General features: G+C 42.8%; 2 protein-coding genes across 8 annotated transcripts in view; one reads left to right on the top strand and one right to left on the bottom strand.

Annotated features, from left to right (window-relative positions):
• Positions 1-4,242: 4,242 nt before the first annotated feature.
• On the bottom strand, positions 4,243-9,587 carry fbxo36a (F-box protein 36a). The gene is made up of 4 exons (XM_072695665.1): positions 9,492-9,587; positions 5,730-5,838; positions 5,307-5,479; positions 4,243-4,550 (listed from the first exon to the last, which is right to left on the bottom strand). The coding sequence occupies exons 1-4, from the start codon at positions 9,585-9,587 to the stop codon at positions 4,338-4,340; spliced, it is 591 nt and encodes a 196-aa protein (XP_072551766.1). The 3' UTR covers positions 4,243-4,337.
• Positions 9,588-9,982: 395 nt separating this feature from the next.
• Positions 9,983-23,679, top strand: part of trip12 (thyroid hormone receptor interactor 12) — a 40,419-nt gene continuing 26,722 nt past the window's right edge. For 2 of the 7 annotated variants that reach the window (XM_072694575.1, XM_072694570.1), the window contains exons 1-6: positions 9,983-10,063; positions 14,811-14,840; positions 16,877-17,023; positions 21,658-21,783; positions 22,290-22,905; positions 23,365-23,614. In XM_072694575.1, coding sequence (XP_072550676.1) covers positions 16,926-17,023; positions 21,658-21,783; positions 22,290-22,905; positions 23,365-23,614 — 1,090 coding nt within the window. In that variant the 5' untranslated portion in view covers positions 9,983-10,063; positions 14,811-14,840; positions 16,877-16,925. Of the gene's footprint in view, positions 10,349-10,610; positions 10,902-14,810; positions 14,841-16,876; positions 17,024-21,657; positions 21,784-22,289; positions 22,906-23,364; positions 23,615-23,679 lie in introns of those variants that run through there. The other 5 variants (XM_072694577.1, XM_072694576.1, XM_072694571.1 and 2 more) reach the window with 4 other exon arrangements.

Raw genomic sequence — 23,679 nt, 5'->3', positions numbered from 1 at the left:
AGCAGTGCAAGTGTCGTCATATCTTCAGAATTAGACTAATGCTCAAACTCTCAAGAAGTTCCAGTGACTTGTGTCATTAGTCCTACTTATTTTATATTTAACAGAATTTTAAACAATTTCAAATCTAGGAAATAACCGTAAAGGCAATGGTAATGGCAATGGTAACTTGAGACAGTGTTTTTGGTTTTAGAAAATTATTGCGTGTTTTGGTGGACACGGCCCTGCTGCTTTTAGTGGACGCTTGTATTTTGCGGTTCCATGTTCAGAGGTGAAGGGTTTGTAGTTTCTTGATGTTGAACAGCACAAAGACAGTGCCTGTAAAGCATCAGTGGACGTTTATCATGTCTAGGGCTGCAAAGGGGTGGAAATTATTTGATAAATTTCTGGTAACTCACACAAATGTTCTGAACCTTGTCCAAGTTGGAGGATATTGCAGACGAGATGACGTGCATGCGGACGACACAGTGACCGTAAGAAGGGGGAATCATCGCGGTCCCAGCATGTGTGTGTGCGCGCCGCTGGCGCCCTCGTGCGGTCATTAGGCGTAAATGTGACCGGCCCAGAAGCGGTTATATGAGGCCAGTCACCGGTTATGGCTGATCACACCGAAAACCGGCCGATTGCTCGGTGCTCCTTTGGTATAAACAACTAAAAAATGCTAGGAATCACTTATAAATGTTGCTTTGCATGTTACTTTACTACACTGCTCAAAACATTGAATGAAACACTAAACTAACACATACTAAATCTTAATGAATTAAATATTTCACTTGAAAATCTTTATTTATTACATAATACAAATGTGATGACAACAAAATAACAATGATCAATGTAAATCAAAATTATTATCCCATGGAAGTGTGGATTTGGAATACTCCAAATAAAAGTGGAAATCAAACTACTGATCCAACTACAGTACAGAAGCAATGCAAAAAAAAACAAAAAATAATTACAGAATTATTCAGTCCTTGGTATAAAAGCACATAACAATGATGTAATGTCAATGAAACAGGATAACCAATGCACATTCATACTTGTGCCTTCAATACAATACACGAGGAAGAACACCACTAAAAATAAAACCTTGTGCTAGCATTTAACCCCAACAGAGCTAAATGTCAGGACAAATAACGCTCTCCTCAACTGTAGATCGACTGTTGAATTTACCCTCTGGCACAATTTAAGACACTGTAGAAAGAATACAAAATCCAAATTAAGAAAAAAAAATGGCAAAGACGATGAAAATCTCAACCTTTAAAGCACTTTCAGTCCAAACGGTTAAAGCTGGGTCATTTGTATTTTGGTTGTTAAGAAATTGAGTTTCTTTAAACACTTTTTTCCCCAAAATAAACCATGACCTAAACCATATACATCCCACATAGCATGCAGCCTTTATGAATATTGATTTTAGCAAACGTGTTACTCATATTGCTCTGGTTTGCTGACTACAATCGAGGAAGACTGGAACACCAGTGCCGTGTCATGCACACTTTAGTGGGCTTGCCGCTTTAAGCACCCCCCTCTGCAAATCCAAAAGGGCTCGTTAATGAGCTGATCAGTTGAAACAGGGGTGTTGGAAGCTGGGAAAGCGCCAAAATGTGCAAGGCAGGGTGCCTCTAAGACCAGGTTTGGGAAACAGCGAACTAGGAGATAGCAGACTAGGACTAGCTAGCTTCCTGTAGCAAACGGTTAAAAAAATCTCATTGAGCTCAGAGAAACTTGTCGCTGGTGATCACCTTATTGCTGAGTGTACGCACAGAGTGAGCCAAAGAGTCAGACACTAGATTGACTCCTTAATGCCCGCAGTCTGCGAAGTATTCTGTAAAGCTAGAAATACACAAATGCAAGAATAGGTTTAATAGCAATATAAGGAGCTCTGTGATCGTTAACGAGGCAATATGCAACTGAGAGCACAAATACACAAGGACAACCAAAGCAGCCATGGGCAAGACTACCGGTGTAAACGAGAAACAGAAATAACCGAAACTAGCCAATACTGTGTATAGCAAGCAAGTTTAACAGTATATGGTGAGGTGAGCTTGGCACAGACAGGTTATATACAGGGTTAAAGTAAGCGCAGGGGAAAAGCATTAGTACTATGGAGCTGATGAACAGGAAATCTGTTTATGATTGGTTGAGGGCTGACGTGCGACTCAGCCCTCAAGGTGAGGGGAATTGTGGGAGTTGTAGTTGTTGGGACTCGGAGGCTGGAAGGAGACCCGGAAGCATGACAATTACATTGGAGTGTACATCTCCAAGTTTGTGGGAGGAAGCGAAAGTTATCCAGTGTTTAAACTGTTGGAGAAAGTAATGACATCCAGATTGCAAAGCTACGTATTGGAAAATAATGTATTCTCAAATGTTCAACATGCTAAAAGAAAAGGTTCATAAACATGAACAGCATTAATGAACAGATGAGTGATGATTGGTTTAAAGAATTAAAGGAAAATAAAATGGTTTTAGTGGTTTTAGACCTTTTAGACCTGGGTTTTTGTGCTGAGCCATGATCTGCTATTAAATAAGATATCCTGTTATGGATTCAAAGAGTATCAAGAGTAATAGTGTGATTTCAAATGTATGTCTTGGAGAGAAATCCAAGTGTTTTTTTGTCAGATGTATGCTGATGACACCACTTTTTATGCATCAGCCGAAGCAGAAAAAAGAACTTTTGAATATGTTGAATGAAGATTTAAAGATGATGTTAAGTTTAAGATAAGGTAAGGTAGAAAGTAATCGACTCAGTAGTATATGTACCAAAAGCCAAAAGTATTCTTATCTCTAGATAATCTCTAAAGGAGAAACAAAGTTAACATTAAATAAAAACTGAGAAGAAATTAGGAGAAGCAACATTTGCTAGCATGCTTTAAACTGATGGTAAAATAATGTTTAAAAAAATATAAAAAGCTATCATCTAACAAATAAAAAGATCAATAAGATATTTACAGCTGGAACAATACTGTGGGCTAAGGTGGGCTAGGCTAAAGAAATCTAGCAGGATAGAGGTTTTGGGTTTTGTCCTGTTTGTCTTTTCTACTGTCATTTTGTTTTAAATTGCCCTGTATTGTGTATTTCTATTTGTTGTTTAGTTTAATGTTGTTCTTTTAACAAGTTTTTGTTTTGTTAATTGGTATTTCAGTGTTTTGTTTAGTATGTCTGTTGTACCCCAGGAAGAATGTTAGCTATTGAAACAGCAGTTAATTCTCATTCCTATAATAAAACAATAAAGCAAAACACATGCCTGGCCTTGGGCTTAGCTCCTGGCCAAGGCCAGCCGCTTGGGGGAGACTGCAGAGAATCGAGGAGATCCTCATCGTCTTTAATCTGATGGAGCATAGAGATTCTACCCTCACTAAAACCACTGCATCAACTATTTTTTCACTCAACTAGAACATTTTCTAGCACACGGCCATCTCATCCAGCTGTGCGGAGTGGAGGCATGTGGAGTGAAGGCATGGCTTTAAACGACTCTAAACAACTTTAAATGAGAAGGTTAGAAATAAAATAGTATTTAAAATTAAAAGTGTAAAAACCCTTCGGTTGGGCTAAAAAATAGCAGTGGTACCTGCCCTGAATCAATAACTGAGTTTAATATCCTACTGTTGTAGCTGCAACTCTAATTTCATGCTTACATATGGATTTAGAATGAAAAGCTCTTGTATGGGCAATCTGTATGTGTCCCAATACTTTTGACCCTATACTGTATCTAATATGAGCTATTTTCCTCTGGTGAAAGAAGGCAGACAGTTACACTGTGTGCTTCAAAAAATAATAGAGTCTAAAAGCACAAAGTCAGTCGACAGAGGCAGACGAGTGTGGGATCAAATGCACGGTACTTGGAAAGTATTTGGGATACGACGACCTCTGGTGGTGATGAATGGTAGTGTGGTAGGTAGACTGTGGCAGAGATGTTATAAACGAGGAGACCAGCCACTGGTTGAAATATGAATGGGAGCATTATTGAGCTTAGTGCTCTACATTAGTCACCATTTTTTGTGAGATTTTATATATGATTTAAAATATGTTTTGAAAACTGACCAATTTATCTTTGTTTATTTATTTATTTCTGTTTAGCTTGAGTCTCATGAAATCAATAGATCAATTAACAAAAGGCTACTTTTAAGTGTTAAAACCAACTTTAATTCAGCTTTAATAAACAGAAATCAGCTTCTGAATTCAGCAGTGAAGAGACACACACTAACACACACACTGAATCTGTATAACGTTAAAGTAGTGGAGGTTCATTAATACTTAAACACTGGAAATATTAAAGTGATTCATTAAAACTGAGGGGTAAACGTTGTGGTGTGTTAGAAGTTGTGTTTAGGAAGTTTGGGCGTTTAGGGGGGCCCTGTATGTTTGGGTGAACCCATATCTTCAGGTAGGCCTGTGTGTTCAGGTAGGCCCGTGCTGATCGAGGCGAGTCTGTTGTAGAAGAATGTGAAATAAATCTTCCTCCAGCCCATCATCTCTGCCAGAGCCTCCGTTTCCTCAGAGATCTCGTCACTGCACCTCCGCACTGCGCCCTCCCATACAGCCTGAGAATCACACAGCTACACATACACACAATCACACACACACACACACACACACACAAAGTTCCCTTTACTGTTACCTCCCAGTTTAGCCACACCTATTCAGCCTACAGCAGTTACCCCCACCCCTTTAGTCTACAACAGTTTAGACAACAATATTCACCATTTGTAAATTTTGACTTCTACCCATCCGTGCAGTGAACACACACACACACACACACACACACACACAATAGTGATAAAACACACACAGTGACAGTGAGCACATGTGCCCGGAGGGGTGGGCAGTCACCGCTGCAGCGCTAGGGGAGCAGGAAAGGGTCAAAGGCCAGAGCCCTATTCAGCATACAGCAGTTTAGCCCCTCCCATTTAGCCTACAGTAGTTTAGCTGCCATATTCACAATTTGTGTTGGACTCTTAATCTGTGTTGGCCTTCAACCATCCATGCAGTAAACACACGCACTAGTGATCAAACACACAGTGACCGTGAGCACATGTGGACCTTGCTCAAGGGCCCAACAGTGGCCTTCAGACTACAGCAGTGTAGCTCTGCCCATTCTAGCCTACAGCAGTTCAACCCCACCCATTTAGCCTACAGCACTTTAACCCCACCCATTCGGCCTACAGCAATTTAGCCACACCTATTCATCTTACAGCAGTTCAGCCCCACCCTTTCAGCCTACAGCAGTTTGGCCCTTTGCCAGTGGGTGTGGAATCACCAGCTAGCGTGTTCTAGAGGATGTGGGCAGTGTTCTTTGTGGGCAGTGCTTTGACCTTTCTGAACCTGTGTGAAGTCTGGGCGAGGCGGCTGATGTCCTGCACGCTCAAGTAGGAAAGGATGCGCAGCAGCAGCAGGTCAGGTAGACGATCCAGGTAGTCATAGAGTCCCTGGCACAGAGCCAGGATGTAGGTCAGTAGGTTACGTCCGAACACCACGCCAACCTGGTCTGCAGAACCACACAGAGATTAGTTTGTTAGTTAGAGACTGTTGCTGCAGCATTTAAAGTAGAATGGAGAATTTAAATAAGAGTCAGCCTTGATTGCGTAGTTTATGATACTGTATAACACAAAACGTTTTTGTCTGTCATTCCATGTTCTAGATAACAGTGAGTCACACCATGTCAGAAAACACATATTTAAATCTATTGGAGGTCACTAAACACCTCCACAATGTCTGAGAGAGAGGTGGGGGCTTACGCTTCAGTCTGGCATCATTCAAAAACTCTTCGTGGGACAGTTTCAGCTCTCCAGGCGCCGCTCCTCTAAACTCCACCCGCAGAGAAACCTTCCACCACCTTAAGATCACCTGATCACATACATACACACACATCATCATTGTGTTTAATAGAGGTACGCACACCGGCGTCACTCATAGACTCCAAGAGCTCCCAGCAGCTTAAAAAAGCGCAGCTCTTTCTGGTAAGTAGTGAGAGCCAGTGGAGAGGATGTTAGCCTCCCAGCTAAGCAGTGAAAGCCAGTAAACTGTAGTTCATCCCCAGCCCTGACTGGAGGGCATGCTACAGTTGCTGCCTGCCTTGTCAGGGCTGCAGAATGTCCTGGATGGCACGATGGAGCCGCTGCTGGCTTCACCCAGTGTGGCAGGAAAAAGGTGGGAGCCTCAGCTCTCGTCGGCATGGGAGAGAGGATGCTAGCCTCCCAGATAAGTGGCGAGTAAAGCTAGTAAAGAGGGCGGTAGCCTCCTGGCTAAGCAGTGAAAGCCAGTAGAGAGGACGCCAGACTTCTAACCACAGCGTGAGGGCCACGTCAGAGACTCATAGCATATAAAACACATTCAGGATCTCTGATATTTCAATACCTACAGCGCTATTACTTAAAATAAATTAATTCAAACCCAAGAAACTACTCTTTCAAATCTATAAACTCTTCTCACATCACTACCAACAGACAAATGGACTTCAGACTTTCAGACTCAAACTGAAAACAACTGGCAAATAATTTGTAACAACACATTCACTATGTCATCCAATTCTAACATCGTATTCTATCTTCTTCTAACAGCTAATTCAATACAAAAAATGACATAGAATATATATCACTACCCATAAAATGCACAGACGGGCCTCAATTACACCAAGACCTGTACACACGGTCCAACCACAATCATGCATTCTGGAACTGTCCCCCTGTCAGACAGTTTTGGTCAGAGGTTTATGGGTGAGCTATCCAAGATTCTCAGCCTCAGCATCCTACTCTCCCCCACCATAGCCCTGCTTGGTGACCTTTCTTCTCTATCAACCCCAAAATATCTGCAAACATTCATTCTCATTTCTACAACAGTGGCTAAAAAATAATTTTACTTAACTGGAAAAGGTGAACAAAACTATTAATAAAGCATTGGTACAATTTGCTACTTGAATATTTAATTTTGGAATATATAATACCAATTACTACAACATCCTCTGGTCCCCATTCTTGCAATTTATCCAGAGCTGATCCCTCCACGTACACTCAATTATTTGCTTGTTTATATATATATATATGTATATATATTATTTTTCCTCCTTCAACATGCCTGCTCAGTACTTTACTTTACAGCATACTGTTCTGTTTTTGTGATCCTGTATGTATGCACAAACAAAAAAATAGTTTCCTAAAATGTCACCAAGGGATCTACATGTATTGTTAGTTGATCTACATGTAATTAATATATAAAATATGTGTTAAATTAACCCCATCTCTTATTGTTGTTAAAGTGAAGATCAAATGTTCATGTGCTAAAATATGGCGCTAAGCAGGGCTGCGAGATCCCAGTATTCCCAAAGCAAGTATTCACCACCTGGCACTCTTGAGTGGAAAGCAGATTAGCCACTGCCTAGTCTCACAGCTGCCCAGCGGAATTTAATATTTATTTTTGTAAATATCTGTGTTTGTTTTTACAGCCGTGAGGGATATGGAACATATATGCTACTAATATGACAAAGTAAAATATTTTCTAGTCAAAAACAATGGCCAAAGTTGTCAAAAAAATCTTCTGCTGCCTCTGCCTCTCAAACAGTAGTTTGTAAACGTCAAAAACGTCTGGGCCCTGTGCTCCTCCGGAAGCCTCCGCAGCATGTATGCAACGGTTTACCCAAACCTGCTGAACTCATCATTGCTCTGCAAAAGTATCTGTTGCATTTCCACCCTGCGTTCCTCAAGTTGAGTAACCTGCTTCTGAAGCCAGTCGTCCCGTACTTTCATCTTCCTTTTCTGTGACATCCTCGAACTAGGAGACAGAGGAGATGGCGGAGAGGGCTGGTGATCATCGAACTAACGTAATTCTGAAGGTATGCATGAAGATGGAGTGTCTAGTGGTTGTTGGGTTTCTCCAACAACTGTAATTGTGGATGTCTCAACAGCTGAAGTGTTGGAGGTTGAGGTAGTGCTTGGCCAGGTCCATTTTGTGATTATGATATAGGAAACAGTAAGTTACTGTTGGTAATTATACATACAGGTCATATGCAGTCAGTGTCTATGCACGGTTTGGGAGAGCTATGAAAACAACATGACCACTTTAGCAGAATGCTGGAATACAGGGCCAAATACACTGTAAAACGTGTTTTGTCAGTTCTACCTAAAAATATGATGTGGCAACAAGCAGATGAAGCGGGTTTTTCAAAACATACTTTAAATCAAATAATGATTCATTTAAAGTATTTATGTTGCATAAGCAATAATATCATTTCTTCTTCTTGGTCAGTTGCTTATGCAGCTGCAACTGAACTGGGTCTACTATATAAATATTTTTAAATGAATCATTATTTGATTCAAAGTATTTGTTTGAGTTGAATAAACCCACTTCAATTGCTTGTTACCACATTGATGTTTTTTTTTTTAGATTGAACAGACAGACCACTTTTGCTACCCAGAACATGATATATTTACCTTGTCGCCATAATTGTGTCCCTGTGCTATATATGGTGCACTTTTTTGCCCTGCACCTTGTACTGAGTTTTTTGGAGGCAAATGTACTTGTCCCTCAAGGTCTTCCACCTCTTAATACATTCTGTGATGTCCAAACCGATCATCTCTGACCATGAATTTGCTGGCAGTCTTGTAGTCAGATGTATATATTTTCGGACTTCCTCGGTTAATGTATCCTCAACTCGATCCATGTTTGTCCAACTGATTTTAAACAATGGAAGGTGGAACTCCAATGGCAGAAATGAAAAGGTGGGAATATGATGCTCGGCAGACCAATCAGCGTTGCTGCGGTCTGTGTCACCACAACGCACAATTACATTTCTGCGAAGGTGCACGGCAGGCTACGGAGAAGGCTATGGCGTAGGGTACATGGCCATGCATAGGGTGTAGGCTGTGGCGTAGATTTGACGCAGGAGCATAAACCTGCAGTCTTACATAATTCTGGCTAATGCTGGCCTTACACAAAGTAAACAAAGATGGGCACTCCCATTGTTTCATGGAAAGTCTTTGCAATGCTGCCGGGTAGTCACACAAGACCAAGCTCCCATCACTGTGATGGGGGAGAGACCAAAATATTGTGAAATTACATTTTCAAAAACATATTTTAAATCACAGATAAAATCAGGACTTGTTCAGAAATCAAGAGGGGAGTTCCTCCATTTGCAGCCTAACCAGCAACCACCACTTTATCTGTAAACACGCCATGTTGATCGTTATGAGAGCTCCCATTCCTGTTTCAACTAGTGGCCGGTCTTCTTATAACGTCTCTGGTGTTACCATGGTGACAGCAGGAGCGGAGAGAATGACCACATCACTTTTACCGTAACACAGGAGGCGGATTATACCATTATTAAAAGAACCCTTTCATTTCTGTAAGAAACCAGTTTTTTTTATAATTCAAAAATCGGACCTTAAATTTAATGCTGATCTCAGCTGATTATACTGGTTTAGCTGGTCAGGCAGAACAGCAGCGTTCTGAGCATAACATAGGCGGGTCTGCTGTTTCTGCAGGTGTGTATGTATGTGTGAACGTACCTGTGTGTGTGTGATGGTGATGTGGTACAGGTCTTTAGAAGGGGGGGGAGTTTGGCCGCTTAGCTCGAATAGAGTCTCTCCCAGCAGAGACGCCATTTTAGGACGCTAGACGGTCACCATAACAACCCCCACCCTCACTCCCGTGACACTGCACTGAAGATTTATAACATTAATGTATAACTGCGCTACTAATTAGTACGCTTTTATAAATGCCACAAACCCATCAGCTCGAACGCAGATTAATGCACTAATAACGCAAATATATTAAACTGTTGTTGTTGTTTTTTTTTTTAAGATTATGGGGTCACGACCCAGCGGAGTGATATGTGAAAAAAAGGTCTGTATAAACAAATGGTCGGCGGTCATTGCGCGCTGTAATCGAGGCTGGGAATGAGAAATTCCCAACGTTGGGTTTGAGATCACGGTTTTGACTAAATCCCCCGGCGGCTGTGGAGCTTTTTCCAGGGCTGTCTGTGGGTGAAGTAGTCCGTGGCGGAGGAGCGGTGCTGCGGCGGTGTAAGCGCTGAGTGGAGCTGCGCTGCTGTCAGCCTCAAACCCGCAACACAAACTAGGTAATAAACAGCGCTTTTCTGCGTACAGACAGCACTAACCGGCTCGCTAAGACTCTCATACACTCGATGCAGAGGTCAGCTGCCGAATTATATGCCGACAAACAGGGATCCAGTCGGCAGAGATGAATAATAAGAAGGTTTTCCAGTTGTGATCAGTCGGATCCAGTTCCTGCTTTTCCTGTTTTTTTTTGTGCGGAGCGGCTTCAGAGGCCGAGTTGCTCCGAGCCGACACACGATTAACCCTCCGCCGCTATCAGTTCTGTACAACGTCGGTAAGATTTCGAGGTGAATTTCACTGTTTTCCCCCGAAAGACAGTTCAGCAAACCCCACATAAGCGTCTTCAGAGCGAGAGAGTGAGTGAGCTAGAGAGCTATAGCGCTAGCTAGAGTGTGTGTGTAGGCTAATGCAGTGCTGCTCAGTGTCGTGTTATCTGTCGGATAATAATAATAACCAGAGACTCAGTCAGTGTGTTTTATAATCGGGGTTTTATTAACAGCGTCTCGGTTCGGTCCGACAGCTGTTGAACTGAGCTGAGGACGGGTCTGTTTATAAATGCTGATCACAACAGCGCGTCAGTATGGAGTAGTCCGGGTTTAATGGCGAGTTTAGCTTTTAGCTTCACTAGTCTGGAACAAGCCGGATTGTTTTTGCCACGAACAACAAGTTTGTCGTAGCCGCAGCTGAGCGTTAGCATAGCGGCTAAACAGACACTCTAGTCTGTCTGCTTCAATAGAGCACAGTTGGCTTAGCTTAGCATAGTCGGGTTGACCCTAACTACACGTCGGCAGGTTTACCTCAAATCAGCCTGATTTGAACCACACGATCTCACTTCATATGGTATGATTATTTTATTTAATTCTAATATAGCTTATAAACAGACGTGGGAGTGTTTAATTTGTGGAGATGTACGCTCTGCTTTTTAGCTTAACCAAAGGCCTCTACTAAACTGATAGCTCACATTACTGTGTGCCGATCTGTTTCTGTCGCCTCTTTTATTGCCGGATGTTTGCTCAAATCGGACTATTTTGACTACAAAAATCTATCATATCGTATGTTTGACTTTCTATTTCATTTTAACCCTTTCGAAATTGAGCTATTTTAGCCTTTCCCGACCCTCCAAGCTGCGCCGATTCAGCGCTAGCCTGTATTGGTGGTGTCGCATTGGTTAGTTAAGCTTTGAGCCCTCGATACAAACAATAGCAGCACATATCTGACTGATACTGGTGTTCAATCTCCCGTAGGCCCAGGTATAAACTGTATTTCTTGGGTATTTTCCCTGAGAGAGAGTGTGTCACAGCCCGAGGCTGGCGATGCTAACAGGCTAAATGCGTCAGAGTTTGGGCCTCCGCTTAAATTAAAAACTTAGGAGTGAAACCGAGAGCAGATCACTCGAAATGAAATATTTCCCTCATGAAAATCGTTCGATCAAACACAGCACACGAAGCGGAGGTTGGTTTAGAGACAGATACAGAAACAGACACGAATAAATAGGTTAAAAATGACCGGACAGGCCTAAAATGGCCTTAGTAATTGTGTCGTATTTTCACCGTCAACATTGGGAGTTGAGCAGATTTGTTTAACCGAGCTCAAGTTAGAGCCTATTTCGAATGGTTCCGCTCCACCTTAAATGGTGCAGCAGTTACAGTAATAACCCCTTAGGCTTCAGACTGTAGCTGCTGCACCGTTTAAGGTGGAACAGAGCATTTGGAAAACGATGAGAACTTAAGCATTGTGCATGTGTCAAACGAGGACCAAATGAAACGCATGCAAGTGATTTAATGATTCCTAGTATAGCCTCAGGCATGTCAAACAGTCTCACTATTAGTATTCTCAGAGCTAATAATTTCTGTAGCTGTAATGTAAACAGGTCCCAAGCTAAGGGTCAGTTTCAGTTAGGGCTTCAGCTCGTCCCCAATCATTCGTATTGGGGTGTGTGTGTGTGTGTGTACGTACATGCAAAAATCCAAAAACTAATCCAAAAAAAAAAAAAAAAAAAAAGAGTAGGAACATGTTCTGGTGTGGTTGATCAATTTCCTCACCACAGTAGTGGTTTAGTCGTATAGCTGCCCACACATCTGGTCAGATGTAGGAAGAGAATGTTTGTTAGTTTATGCTGTAGTAAAAATGGAAGTTTCATTACATTCTTATTGGTGTTATAAAGTCTAATATCAGTAAGTGGCTTCAAGAGCGAATAATACGTGAGAAATGTGACGATGGAGTAGTAAGTTACTCGGGTATTTCCACTTTTCTGTTAATAAATATTAGGGCTGCAATGAAACAGGAATTCTACAGTTGTATCAGTATGGTTCATGTGGTTAATGTGAACTGAGTACACCAGTTCTGTTATTTTATCTTCATTTAACCGGTTAGCAATGGGAGTTTTGACATAAATATTACAGAGATGTCAAGGTAGTGATGGGAGGCCATACCTCTAAAGGTATTAGTGGGGCCAGGGAGTAGTATAAGCTGCGCAGGTAGTGCAGATGGTCCTTCGTTAATGTGTTATTCTGATCCTGTATTATTTTGAAACCGAAAAATGGTCAAATCAAATCGGGGACTAAGTGAACACTGTGCACACTTTTGCATTAACCCTTCATTGAATGTCAGACTGTCTGTCTGACAATAACAGATGTCATACTGCTATTAGAATATTGTGTTGAGGCACATCTTGCAGACTGGTTCATCCAGATTTGCTTGCTCTCCCTTACGTTCAGACTGCACATCGCTAAACTCGCAACTACAGTAGGCCTCTTTCCCCCCCCCCCACCTGTTTCAGAGCATGTCATCAATTGATGAGCTCTCACAGCACAGGCCATTTTATGTGGACGTGGCCTGTGGACATGAATGAATGAGGAATTTGGCGATGTACATGATACACAGACCAAACATAACTGCAATGACTGTAGTCAGCTTAACACCATGGTAGGCAGCACATAACTGCGGTATTGCGGTATCATGATTATCACAGCCCTGTCAAGGAATTAAAAAAAAAAAAAATCCTTTCTTCAACCTTTGTGATGAACAGTACATGTTGGGCTACAATGTGTACAATGCAATATAAAGAACAGGAGAGAAGGGGGGGGGGGGACGGACATGGCGTACACCGGACATTGCGTGTGTCCTATACTAATCAGCAGTCATTTTATGATCATGCGTTGGCCTCAAACCAAATCAGCCCATTTCCAATTCCTACTTTTTTTGATGTACAGATCAGGTCTACACCCAGCTGAAGCAGCATTTTTATTTATATTCTTATAAATAGAGGGTTATAAATACAGTAACAGGAATAAAATGATGTTTAAGTGCAATGTCACCTGAAATCTCTGCTCTTCTGCAATTAATAAACAAATCAGCTTCACATATCACACGTCTGATACTGATCTTTGATTTCAATAGCAGTATCTGTAGATTCTGATTTGAATCAGATGTTCTTGTACTCTCCTGGTTTTAGTTAAAACCTGTTCAAGAGGGAGTGACCAAATTCAGTAATGCCAGTGGTGGGCAGTTGGACCACTTAATTGTTATCATGGTAGTCTGCTGTTGTGTTGGGGGCAGATCATTACCAGCTCTTAGCAAAGTTTTAAGTTAAGTACTATAATATTTGCCATATCCTCACCTCTAATTAAAGTTGAAAAAACTGCTAAACACACAAACATGGTGTAGTAGTTGTGATTTGTCCAGAAGAAGAGAGTGGTGGTCTGGCTAAAGTGCTTGTTATGCTGAGGAAGGATGACTGGTGGTGTTTTTCGGTTGGGTTATAAAAGTAAAATTGCTGCTGTCTGTGTCTCTGTGGGCCTGTTTACACCTGGCATTAGCAACCAGATAGTATCCAGATATACTGTGACCAGATTCTGTTTTTTCCCTTTTCTTTGAATTTAAAAAAAATATATAGTTGTCGCACATCATTTTCATCCTTTACTTTCTGTAAACGGCTGTTTCTCATCAAAACGGTCCTGCTCCAGGAGACACTGTAGGGGTTTTACAATGTGGTAGAACAATATATGGTTCTCACATTCCTGTGATGGCTTTAACAAAAAAAATACTATTTACACCGCATGGTAATGCAATCTGTAATACTGCAGTCATCTACCGGTATGCAGTAGTAAGAGCACACGCGCACACATACCCAGCGAGGGAGATGGAGGAGCCAAGATCCACAGTACTTATTGCTCACACTTATTACGTATTTCCTCTTGCCTGACTGACAGCAAATGCATTTTGACCAATAAAAAAAATATGGACGATATATATATATAAATAAAATGTTTTATTTATTTTTTTTATTGTCTTGTTTTGTGTTAAATATCAAGATTTTTACTAGAAGTCACAGGAATCAGATTAGTAATGCACTCTGGGTATCCAAGATAAGAAATAAATGATATTGGTCAGATTTAATCTGCCTCTGGTAGATGGAAAATGAGAACAGTGCTTATTGTATTTTTGCATCAAGCCGCACAATTAATTTGGTCTTACATGACCATGTACATCCTGTGATGTGACAATTAGGCATTTCCACGTTGCGGTAACAATGCTGAAACAAGATATTTCGCTGCCCTTGTGGGTGTGCAGATGTATTTAGATGGGTTTGGTGGGTTTGCAGATGTGTTTAGATGGGTTCGGTGGGTGTGCAGATGTGTTTGACCGGTTTCTGCATGTGATCATATTAATTCCCTTTAAACTGAAGCTTCTCTCTCTTCTGCCCCTATGTTACCCGTCCTCCTTCTCCTCTGCTGACCTTACTCCCAGGCTGCAGGTTGGGGCTTTTGCACACGGCTGGTAAGTTCCCACACCTTTCCCCTTCCTACACACGCACATTCGCACACACTCTTATGCCTTTACTATTGTCTTTGTTTGCAGCTCCCTTTGAAATGGACTGTGGACGTAAGAGTTTATATGAAAACAGCACTGGCATTTATTAATGTTACCATGACAGAGGGGTCCTGTGAACCGTGAAATTGTGGTTAATTGTAGACATAAAAGCTGTTTTTCAGTCTCTGGAGTTTTGGTTCTGTTGATGAGCTCTCTGATCCCTTTTTAGAAACCTTTCATTGGTTTATTGATCAGCTCAGGTGAATATCAACACCCCCCCCCCCCCCCCCCCCCCCCCCCCCCACTCCTCGGAGTGTGTGTGTGTGTCGGAGAGGGTGTAACAGCGTCATGGTCAGGTCCTTGGTGAGCGTTGAATGTTGTGTGCTTGAATTCTTGACTGTGGCCAGATCAACATGATGAAAGTTGTGTTGTGTCTGTGTGTAGTATTGATGAGCAAATGAGCTAAGGTGAGAATCTGAACAGAGACATTTTTGTGAGTTACAAAGAGCAGTCTGTTTAATGTCACTCAGTACGGTCTGAGGGGCTTGGTGGCCCCTATAGCACACTATATACTATATACTCTCATAAGCTCATGAGCTTTTTCCTTTCCTTTTTTTTTTCCTCTTTGTTTCTTTTTCAATTAACAGTGTCATTGTTATGGAAGGATATTATGATTCACTCCACACCTTCAAAACCCCTTGTCTTTATACTTCAGTGCTGAGTATTGATCTGATCTTTTCATAGTTAATTTAGGTACCCAAATAAGACTAAATTAAAATAGCTTTTGAGTGTTTATATAACACTCAAAATGTTTATGTTGTGGCACACCAAATTTAAATAGTTATAGTTTGTGTGCATCTCGCCAGGCAAGCAGAAACACTTAAATTGGCCTAATGGTGGCACTACCAGACAGTATTTTGCTTTTTTACTCATATCTCCTCAACCATCAGGCAAGTCATTCTCAATATTAGTTTCAACGCTAGAGTTTAAAGGTCAATAAAAATAATAATAATAATCATAATAATAAAATAAAAAAAGCCCAGAAAGTGTCTACCCAGTTGGTCAATAGAGTATATGCTATGTACAACATATCAATGCTGTGTGCTAGCGTAGAGGCAAGGTGTTAAGGATAGCTTTACCATGTTAAATGCTTGCTGACTACTTATTTTGGTTAACATTGGCCCATCGACATGAAATTTTAATGACCTACATTTAGGTACTCGCCAATTCCCTATGCCCTTTTTTCAGTTGACGCAGTGTTTAACTTCATTTATTGTCATGCATGGCCGTACAACTGACAATTTTGCAAATTTTGTTTTTCTGCAATTGTCCAAAGTAAAAAAATGCAAAACAATAAAATAAAATAATCAGATCATCCAAATGTAAATAACTATCCATAAATGTTATGTTTTGCACAATTTAGGTACAGTACATTAATAAAGAAATTAAAAATAATGTCACATAGGTGTATTAGAGATTTTAGTTCTGTTACTTGCCTTGAGCTGTGAAATACGTAGGTTCGATCCCTACCTCTGCGGTCACTAACGCTGTAAGACATCTGCAAAAGACGTCTCTCTGTAACTATTAGTCTGTGTATATCTGTTTAGTGTTTTAAGGGTCATTTACATTTTTTTTCTTTTGGATTGGGATTCTCCCCACAGTCATGTTCAGTAGCATTCAGTAGCATTACATTACAGTAGCAATGCTAACACAATAATGGCAAAAGTCATTGTTCTGAGTTCTCTTGTGACTCAGTGGTCATAAGTTTGTACCTGTTCTAGTTTAGAGGCTATGGGTTCAAATCCCAAATCTACAAGAAAATGAGACTATTTTTAAATCCTGCATTGTGTTATTTGCTCTTGTATGCAATATTGGCATATTTTTCAGTTCATCAGAGTTTATTGTGATTCGTAATTGTACAATACAATTGTGTATTGCATTTTATTTTCTCTCTCTCTGTCTCTCTCTCTCTCTCTCTCTCTCTCTCTCTCTCTCACTCTCAGTGAATGGTAGTGTATAGTAAGGGTATGTCCCTTCAGGAGAGAGGTGCCAATGTCCAACCGGCCTAATTCCAATCCAGGGGGGTCACTGCGCCGTTCACAGAGGAACACAGCCGCGGCCCAGCCACACGACCACATACTCGCAGGAAGGTCAGTACACAACACATGCTCACACAGACAGGAGTGTGTTGCTATCTGCATGGCTGAACTTTTGACCTCGTTTTTACAGTTGGAGAAATGTTTCAGTTGTGGCGTTTCTTAATAAAGCAAAACAAATATTTAAATCATTAACACATTTTGAAAAGTTAGGATAATGCTGGTGGTGTTAATGTTGTTGTGTATGTGTATGTTTAATTTATAAACTCTCGAAGATCATACAATAAGTTATTGCTATTGCTTTACTGCAGTGCAGCATTTATAAGGCTACACATCACCTTCATAAACCTTTCATAACACTTTTCGGGTTTGTTTATACCTGTAGTTTGATTCTGTCAGTTTGGACCAAGTGAGCAAATGATGCATTGTTACATTTTAATCCTGATTTGCTTTGCGTTCACACTGACATTTGCTATCCAACCAAAATTTATAAAACTGTGACATATGACTCACGTGTGACAGAAGACTGCAAGCAGAGGTCTGCATAAGGCTGGTGTGTCCGCGGGTCCTGATCCTCACAATAACTAGTCAGAAAAAAAATAAAATCTCGCTAAATATGGACCCTTAAATCACGTCGACCTTTGTCAGTATTAAAACATGATTTTAATAATGAACACATACTGTTTTGTTTACTAAAGAGCATGCAGTAAATGTAACGCATGGGCCACAGTTTGGGCCACAGCCCTGCTGAACTAGCTAAACTAAAAGTGTTACAACAATGTGGGCAGGTCTACATGGAGACTCGCGCATTATAAAACGGGTAGATACGGATGGCGTGATGTTGGTGGAGCGAGCGGGCAGGGTTGATAAGATTTTGCGGGCATGACCCTGTGCCCGTTCACAACTCTGCACTTAAGACACCTCATGAAAGCATATGGACTTTTGATTTTCACTTAAACAAAATTGGGAGAGGTAATATAACTAAACACACAACATATTTTTAGGATGTGTCTTATTGGGTATTACCTCCACCTTCCAATATTGTTTAAGTGAAAATAAAATGTCCATATGGTTAAATATATTAAAATGAGGTTTACTAACATGGCACATGACTGTATGTGGTATCTCCACCAAGATTTTTCCGGCAGATCCTTTAAGTTCGGTAATATAGAGGTGGAGCTGCTGCGAATGAGACTTTGTTCCAGCACCTTCCACAGTTAAACGGTGCACAGGGCTCACTGGACAAGACCCCCTTTTTCCATTGCTCTGAGGTCCTGCTCCGACGCTTACTTTTTCATTGTAGGAGTACGTTGACAGGGGGCAGCATAGGCACTCTGCCCGGTCTGCAGTTTTGCAGCAATATACACAGCTAGGGGTTCTGCACTGTGTTGTGACTTCTCAGACCACGTTGTTAGTTACACACCACTGCTGACTGGATGCCCCACCGCAGGCATTAGAGCCTTGGAGTTGGCTCGACCGAACAATCTGATGACCCTGGTCAAAGTGGCTCAGGGGTTAGCGTTGCCTATTTCTCCACATCAATCATGTCAACTATGAGAACCGACTAAGCAATAACCTAGACCTTCGCATGCAACACTGTTACCGTATCAACACTATATCGTGTTTAGCTCGTTTGGTGTAAAGATTCAGTCAACTTCAATTCAATTCAGATCAGTTTTATTTATACAGCACTTTTTGCAACAAATGTTGTCACAAAGCAGCTTTAGAGATCCAGGTTCGAGCCTCTTTTGAGAAAACTAGTGGCAACAGTGGCAAGGAAAAACTGCCTTGGGTCGAGAGAAAAAACCTTGAGAGGAACCAAGACTCAAAAGGGAAACCCGTCCTCCTCCTTGAATAAACTTGAGAAGCTTGTGTAGCCATAATGCTGTTCTTCAGTGAAGTGTTACCAAATCACTCACTCACTCAGGAATGTCAGGAAAGTACTGTAGCTGTTTATTAGTCCTGCTGGGTGTGTATGTGTCTTAGGGCTGGGCGGTATGTTGAGATTTTTTTAAACTTGTCTGTTTGCAAACAGCAGGATATGGGCTGAGGCCAAATCGTGTCATCTACAGATTGAGTTTTTGAATGAAGTATGCTGTCTTTACCAGTTGCCCAGTCACAAGTATTTTGCATTAGAAGCACTGCCTAACATTCGCTCAAGTCCGAAATACCCTTATCGACCGGCTTGATAAAGTGAAACACTTTGCGAGCCATATTTCAGTGACTGTTCATTTAATTGAAGATTGGGAAGTTTGTGTCTGCCAACAATCTACACTATATGTTCAAAATGTTTGTGGAAACCACTTTCAATTAATGCATTAATTTCTTCAGTTTATGTGTCATACCTCCTGACCGCCAGGACGGTGCTAAAAGTGTATGCCGGGAGTGCCAACAAAGTCACTGGAGTCACTTTGAGTACATCGCCAGTGGAGCTTTGGATTCTGTGACCTCCAGGACTGTCCATCCTGAGAATACCGTTAACTTCTGTAGCGTAGTGATACTACATTCTTTCTCAGATCAGCTGTCTGCACTGCGTGACCATTCTTGACCCTAACGAAAGCTGCTGTGCTTGGGCTTGGATCACTTGCGCAAGGCATGTACCGATCCGTGCAGTGATTCCTGTGAGTGGCTAGCGGGTGTAGAAAGTGAAGTGTCACTCCACTCCCATGGAGCGCTTCAAGCTCAAAAAGAAGGTGCACAGTGGGCAAGGGGAAATGCTGGTGGCGGAAGCCTTCTCGGTCGAGGCGCAGGAGACCGCTTCACAGAGGTGGATTTTCATATACTTTCCATGGCTCCAAGACCTCTAGGAAAGGCATGAGGTCCGTTTGTTCGGGAACAAACCTTTCCCAAGCCCAAATATCCCTCTGCCCACTTGCTTGAGGGCTATGGTGCTCCTGCTTTACAGAAATCTTGGTTCTTCTAACTGCAGGTTGTAGAACTCATTAAGCAGGACTGCCTACAGCTAAGAGTCTGCACGTCTGCCGAAAACTTTGGCTGGCTTAGTCCTCACTAAGCAAGTAGTAGACACCAAGCCACGCTGCAATCCGTGCCCTTAACACCTTCTGTAACCCCTGTCCAGGAGAGAACCGACTTCCTGGGTTTGAGTTAGATTTTAAAACTCCGATGACTAAACATGTTCCTGGAAGTTCTGCTGCACACTGCAGTTGTTCACTTAATTCACTTTAGTGAAGCTCACTGATGCCTACTGCCACATTTTGATTGCAACAGAGCACAGGTGCTTCCTCTGGTAATGCCTTGTCCCAAAGAATGGCTGGGATGTGCCCTCTTAGAACAACGCTCGCGCATGGACGTGCACAGGTTGCAGGAGCACATGCATGCACTGGGGTTTTCAGTGAGTTGGGACAAGTGTGCTGGTTCTAACGTGGCTCACAGATGCATGCTTGTTTGCGTTTCCAATGAGTGCCTGTCTGTCCTCAACATCTGTAACACTAATGTTCTGCAGGGAGGTGATTAGCACACAACAATGTGCCTGCCACCAGCATTGGAGGGCTGTGTGATATCACAGGGCAGTTGACGGGTCTGTTGTGTGAATCAGACCCCAGGACCACATCAAAGTCTTAGAGCTGCAGGTTTTATGGTTCGCCCTGAAGCATTTTCTCCCCATGCTGCATGGCCGACATATTTTGGTACATTCAGATGATGTGTCGGTGGTCTACCATGTAAACGACGTTGGCGGAACAAGGTCCTACAAGCTCTTGCCGCTCAGGATCTTTGGATGTGGGCGTACCCCAGGTTCTTGTCTCTGATGGCAACTCTTCTTACGGGCACCTCCAACAGCATGGTGGACACCCTGCTCTTTCCACCCTGAAGTGGTCCAGTCAGTATGATTTTCAGAATGGCATAGCATGTTGGGTCAACATGTCCTCACCCGCGATTGGTACAGAACTCTGGTCTGTACTTTTTCCTTCTTGCTGCTCGTTGCAGATTAGATTGTGCTCCAAGATCCTATGTTTCCGTTACAGCTACTCTTTGTCGAACTGATCAGTTTCTTTGTGGCCCCAGGGACTGAAAATAATGCCTTATCTCGACGATTCGCTGGTATGTGCCCCTTTGTGGCAACGTTTTCGTCCCGCCGGCCCACGCTCTAGTTATACACTTCATCTGCCGTCTCCGGCTGGACTCCAGGGTACAGTACTTGAGTCTCTTGTGGCTGCAAGGACTGCTGGGTAGTTGCACAGTGTGAGCATTGCAGCTGCTGAGTGACTGACCACAGCCGTCCTTTCTTGGATTGCGGGCTGCTCTTAGGTCATCCTCATGACATTGTTGGTAAGAGTCATCTGCTTTTGGCACTGCCCTGCAGGTCAGGAGGTACAAAATATAATGCTGATGAAACTGGGGTCAAGCTGCGCTTGGATCACACAGTGTCATGGAAGTGACTTTGTTCTCCACTATACATATAAGTACGGTAACATATTTGTAACCATTTGTATGTATGTGATTAATGTTTCTCAGTATTGTTTAAATAAAGATGTTATGAAAGATTTTTGGGCAATGTCCTAATTGTTTATTTATTTATTTTTTATAAAAAATTTGAGGGAGGTTTTTTTTTCCCCCCCGCTCATCTCTATATCTCCCAGCTTGTGTGTGTTTGTGTGGTTTGTTTGCTTGTTTGTTTGTTTATAAAGTGTTGACAGTGGTGTTTGCCCTGTAATTTCCAACCTCTCCAGGTTGCAGTCAGAGCACGCCAAACAAAAAGCAAATTCCCCTCCTGAAAGTAGAAGATCATATACTAAAGCTTCCAAAGCTCCGCCCGCCTCAGCCACTGGCCCTGCCCGTGGCCACACCTCCCGCAGGTACTCTGCCTGTGTGTGTGAGTGCGCGTGTTATTGTGTGGCTGGGGACTGGCTGTGTGTGTATGTGGTGGGGGTGGGTGGGGGCTGGAGTCACTTAATTATATGTTACGTTTTGTAAAGCTGCATAGTTTAATGGGCTGGTTAGTGATGTGTTAACTATCTAATCTGTTTGGGATTGCAGCAAACCTCAACCCTTCCTGGTAATGTTGGCTACAATACCATAAGTTCATAGTGTGTTTTATGGACAGCGTGAACGTCTGTAAGCTGACGTAACAAAATTTGCAGTTAGTGTTCCCATCCAACTGTGTTGAGCTTAAGTGGTGTTGAATAAACAGCAGTTTGAAAAGATGTGGTGGAGCTTCACTTTTGTGTTAACTTTGGTTCTCCCAGCATTGTGTGTTAGATGGAGTTGGAATTGACTAAACTGGGGAGAAAAATCTCTTCCAAAAGGAAGTGAAGTGAAATAACTTTGATACCTCTCTCTCGCTCTCTCTTTCTGTGTATAGAAACGGTCTCTCTCACGCCGTGTCAGACCCAGATTCGGAAGCAGCAGGAAGTTCAGGCCAGCAAGATCAGCGTGAAGGCGGCAGCAACGTTAGCGTTAGCTCAAGTCGCTCTCTCAAAAGAAGCTCCGCCCCTGAGCACAACAGCACCGGCTCCTATTCTCCAAGTCCAGCCAAGCGGCCTAAAGCCCAGTCCGAAAGCTCCGGCACCGGACCATCGTACTCCCCCGGAGGTTCTGATCCTAAATCTAAGTCCAAGAAGCGCAGGTTAGCGTCAGAGCTGCCCCTCAGGGCCGTGAGCAGAAAGAGCAGCCCGGGCCCCGGGCCCAGCGGGGCCTCCAACGCTCCCTCAGCCTCGCACAAGCGCAAGAAAGCAGACGTCTCATCCTCTTCCTCTTCGTCCTCCTCTTCCTCATCTCTCGGGGGCCCCCCGCCCCCACGCAGCGACGCCGGACGGCCAGTCAAACCCTCCAAGCTGGCGTCCAAACCGGCCGCCTCAGCCAAAGCCGGGTGCAGTGCTGTCACCGACTCTTCTTCTTCATCCGCCTCTTCCTCCTCTGCGTCCTCCTCTTCTTCCTCCTCGGCGACCGCAGGCGTGAACAGCTGCGCCCCCCCACAGGTACAGGACCCTAGCACAGTCCACATATGATAACTTAAGAAACAGCCTGTGTTGTCCTCTGATGTCACAGCCATTGCCATAAGCGGTTCGTTTAGCCTCCAGCAGTTCAGACCTGTGCAGCACTGTGTGGTAGGGACGGTTTTAGGATTAGGGTGTGACACGGGCCGTTTCTGACAAGGCCAACCAGTGATTTAAGTCACAAAATTGTTATTGGTGTGTAAAGTGGTCTTTATGGAAAAACATAGAATACAGGAACTGATACGAACCCATAAACGCTTAAAACCCCTAAAACACCATCATGCTGTATCCAGACTCGCCACTGAGGTTTCGGACTCGTCTCACACTTTAATCTACCGGATCTGTTAGTTCCTGTCTATGATTAAGTATAATAGTCAAATTGATTGTTAAACCTCCAGTATTGATACACCCCAAATTTCTGCCCCCTCTCTGTGACCACAGGGTGCCCGGCTGAAGCAGGGTAAGGACCAGAGTAAATCTCGCCGCTCGCGATCTGCCTCCTCCCCCTCACCCCGCAGGAGCAGCCGTGATAAGGAGCAGCCCAAAGCCGCAGGATCCTCAAAGTTTGAGTGGACATCGCGCTTGAACCCCAAAGTCAACCTGCCAAAGCCCAGACTGTCCTTACCCGGGTCGTCCAAACCGGAGAGCTCATCCAAGCCCGGACCGTCCGGACTGCAGGCCAAACTCGCAAGTAAGTCATAGGTGGAATGAAGGTAGGGCCGGGGACTAGTGACATTAGTGACATTTGATTTTAAG

Source organism: Salminus brasiliensis, chromosome 13 (assembly GCF_030463535.1).
Source record: "Salminus brasiliensis chromosome 13, fSalBra1.hap2, whole genome shotgun sequence".
In the NCBI taxonomy this organism is placed as follows: Eukaryota; Metazoa; Chordata; class Actinopteri; order Characiformes; family Bryconidae; genus Salminus; species Salminus brasiliensis.
This window is presented reverse-complemented; position numbering and strand designations above follow the sequence as displayed.

What these genes read in the sequence shown, in the direction of transcription:
- fbxo36a (XM_072695665.1), bottom strand. Translation starts at nt 9,587, where the DNA reads ATGGCGTCTCTGCTGGGAGAGACTCTATTCGAGCTAAGCGGCCAAACT. An exon ending in GAATGATGCCAGACTGAAGC is followed by an intron (nt 5,480 to 5,729) that starts GTAAGCCCCCAC and finishes GTGGTTCTGCAG; the next exon opens with ACCAGGTTGGCGTGGTGTTC. An exon ending in CTTCACACAGGTTCAGAAAG is followed by an intron (nt 4,551 to 5,306) that starts GTCAAAGCACTG and finishes GTGTATGTGTAG; the next exon opens with CTGTGTGATTCTCAGGCTGT.